At 50.1% G+C, this 3,123-nt stretch overlaps 1 protein-coding gene across 1 annotated transcript in view; it reads left to right on the top strand.

Moving 5' to 3' along the window:
* MGAT1 (alpha-1,3-mannosyl-glycoprotein 2-beta-N-acetylglucosaminyltransferase) overlaps positions 1–882 on the top strand; it is a gene marked incomplete at its 3' end in the record, with an annotated part of 1,977 nt that extends 1,095 nt beyond the window's left edge. Inside the window, exon 2 of the mRNA XM_035892071.1 lies at positions 3–882. Coding sequence (XP_035747964.1) covers positions 3–882 — 880 coding nt within the window. The remainder of the gene's footprint in view (positions 1–2) is intronic.
* Positions 883–3,123: the final 2,241 nt, after the last annotated feature.

Raw genomic sequence — 3,123 nt, 5'->3', positions numbered from 1 at the left:
AGCACCGTCCGGCGGTGTTTGGATAAACTCTTACGCTATCGACCTTCGGCCCAACGTTTCCCCATCATCGTCAGCCAGGAATGCGGGCACGCCGAAAAGGCTCGCGTCATCGCTTCCTACGGCGATGCCGTGGCTCACATCCGACAACCCGATCTTGGCGATATCCCCGTGCCGGCGGAACACCGTAAATTCCAAGGTTATTATAAAATCGCCCGGCATTATCGTTGGGCGTTGGGACAAGTTTTCCGCACTTTCCGTTACCGCGCCGCCATCGTGGTAGAGGACGATTTAGAAGTCGCTCCGGATTTTTTCGAGTATTTCCAAGCGGCGTTCCCGCTCCTCCTCGCCGATCGCAGCCTCTGGTGCGTCTCCGCTTGGAACGACAACGGGAAAGAGCAAATGGTTGACGTCGGACAAGCCGAATTGCTTTACCGGACTGATTTTTTTCCCGGTCTTGGTTGGTTGCTTTTAGCCGAACTTTGGGATGAACTCGAACCCAAATGGCCCCGAGCTTTTTGGGACGATTGGATGCGTCAACCGGAACAACGCCGAGATCGTTCCTGCATCCGCCCCGAAGTCTCCCGGACGATGACGTTTGGTCGTAAAGGCGTGAGCCATGGGCAATTTTTCGATCAATATTTAAAATTTATCAAACTTAACGACCGTTTCGTGCCTTTTACCCAACTGGACCTTTCTTACCTCAAAAAGGAAGAGTACGAACGTTCTTTCCTCCCCAAGGTTTATGCCGCGCCGGAGGTGAGGGTGGAAGAGCTCCAGGGGAACCGGCGGCGGGAGCTGGGCGCCGTCCGCCTGCAGTACAGCAGCCGCGGTTCCTTCCAAGCCTTCGCCAAAACCCTGGGGGTGATGTGCAACCTCAAATTTTCATTTTTATTTCTTTTTTTTTTTTTTGGGCGGGTTTTCCCCCTTTTTTAATCTTTTTGGTTGGTTTTTCTTTCTTTCCGTGTTGTCTTTAGCGGGGAGGATCCGGTGCGCAGCAAAAGCGCCGCTCGCCCCCCTGCTTCGCCGGTGCCGCCGTGGGGGAAATTGGGGGCAGAGGTGGCTCCGAGCGGAGAAATTATTTTCCAGAATAAAAGGCAAAAAAACCCCGAAAACCAACCCAAACCGACCTAAAAAAGCCCCAAATTTCAGGTTTCTTTTGCTCAGCGCCCTCCCCCACTGCCAGCTCCCTCAGGCCCTATATCGCGCTATAGGGCCTCGTCCCTGTGTTCAGCTGGATGCTCTGGGCGCTGTATGCATCTGTAGGGGCCTATAGAGATATCTATGGGGGTCTATACAGATCTGTGTGGTTCTATACTGATATCTATGGGGGTCTATACTGATATCTATAGGGATCTGTGCAGATATTTATGTCGGTCTAGATAAATCTGTATGGTTCTATGCAGATCTGTGTGGGTCTATAGAGATCTATAGGGGTCTATACAGATATCTGTGGGGAACTATAGGGTTCTATACAGATCTGTATGGGTCTATAGAGATCTATAGGGGTCTATACAGATCGGTACGGGTCTATACAGATCTATAGGGGTCTATGCAGATATCTGTGTGGGCCTATACAAATCTATATGGTTCTATACAGATCTGTGTGGGTCTACAGAGATCTATAAGGGTCTATACAAATATCTATAGGGGTCTATGCAGAAATATATGTGGGTCTATATAAATCTATATGGTTCTGTACAGATCTGTGGGTCTACAGAGATCTATAGGGGTCTATACAAATACCTGTATGGGCCTGTACAGATTTCTGTGGGTATATACAGATCTATATGGTTCTATACAGCTATCTATGTGGGTCTATACAGATCTATATAGTTCTATACAGATCTGTGTGGGTCTATAGAGATTTATAGGGATCTATACAAATCTATATGCGTCTATATAGATCTGTGTGGGTCTATACAGACCTATATGCCCCAGCCCCTATGTGGTTTCAACCCTATATTTCAGGCTCCATAGTGGGCTGTGGGGTCTAGGGCACATATAAGGGTCTGCGCTCTGGTCCCTATATGTGGCTGTATGGTCTGGGCCCTATAGATATGCTATATACGTGTACTATATGGGGCTGTATGGTCTGGGCTATGCGGTCTTGCCCCTGTATGGGGCTATAGGGTCCGGGCGCTACGTCCAGGCCCTCTATCACGGTCCATACGCTCCCCTCGCTGTTGTTATCCCCTATACCGCAGCCCGCTGCCTGATCTATAGGTTCTGCCCTATACATTCCAGGCCTGAAGTACTGGGGGGCATCATTTCTGCTGCTAAAAAGCCTCTTTTGTGTTCAAAAAAGCCCCTTTTTAGCTGAAATAAACCCCCGACATGGCTTGTTGAAACAACCCGTGGGCAGGGGGGGGGGGGGGGGGGGGGGGAAAAACGTTGCGCTGGCCTTCATTTTGGGGGAAAAAAGCCCCTTTTTGGAGTGGGGGAAGTTATGAAATGGAAGACAAAAAATTAGGAAATTTTATCTCAATATATCGGGGTAAGAAGAGGGGAAAAGGGTGGTGGTTGTGGGGAACTGGGCAGACTGGTGACACTGTGGGGGGAGAGGGGGGGTTATACGCTACCCCCAGCAAGATTTGGGTTAAATCCGGGTGGTTTTGGGGATGGTTTTGGAGCTGGTTCCTCACCCAGTGTGGCACCAGTTTCCTCCCTGCCTCCACCACTGGTGCTGAGAACACCAAATCTTCTTATTTTCTCTTAAAAGGGAGCCAGGCTGCCCCCTGGAAAAGGGGGTTTGGGGTTTTTCAGCATTTTTGCCTCGAGGCAGCGGCGCAGGGCCCCTCTATTCACCAATTCCTCCCCAGTTTGTTTTTTTTTTTCCCCCTCAGGGCCGCAGTTTAAGGTGGAAAAATCCCCATTTCCCAGTGTGCTGGCTGCTCCCTGCAGGGAAAATACCCAAACCGGGACAAACCACCCCAAAACCAGAGGACTAAAAGCCCCAACCCCCCTCAGGTTGCCCTGGAGCTGTATTTTGGGGCAAAATACACCCAAATTGGTGGGGTTTGGGTATAACGAGGTGGTGATTTTAAAAAAAAAAAGCGCCTTTGGAGCCCGGTTTTTAGAAACGCCCGCCCATTATTGACCCCAATAGCGGGGTTTAAGCTCCCC

Source organism: Egretta garzetta, unplaced genomic scaffold (assembly GCF_000687185.1).
Source record: "Egretta garzetta isolate BGI_Z169 unplaced genomic scaffold, ASM68718v1 scaffold720, whole genome shotgun sequence".
In the NCBI taxonomy this organism is placed as follows: domain Eukaryota; kingdom Metazoa; phylum Chordata; class Aves; order Pelecaniformes; family Ardeidae; genus Egretta; species Egretta garzetta.
The sequence above is the reverse complement of the archived record's forward strand: the minus strand, read 5'-3'. Positions and strand labels throughout refer to the sequence as shown.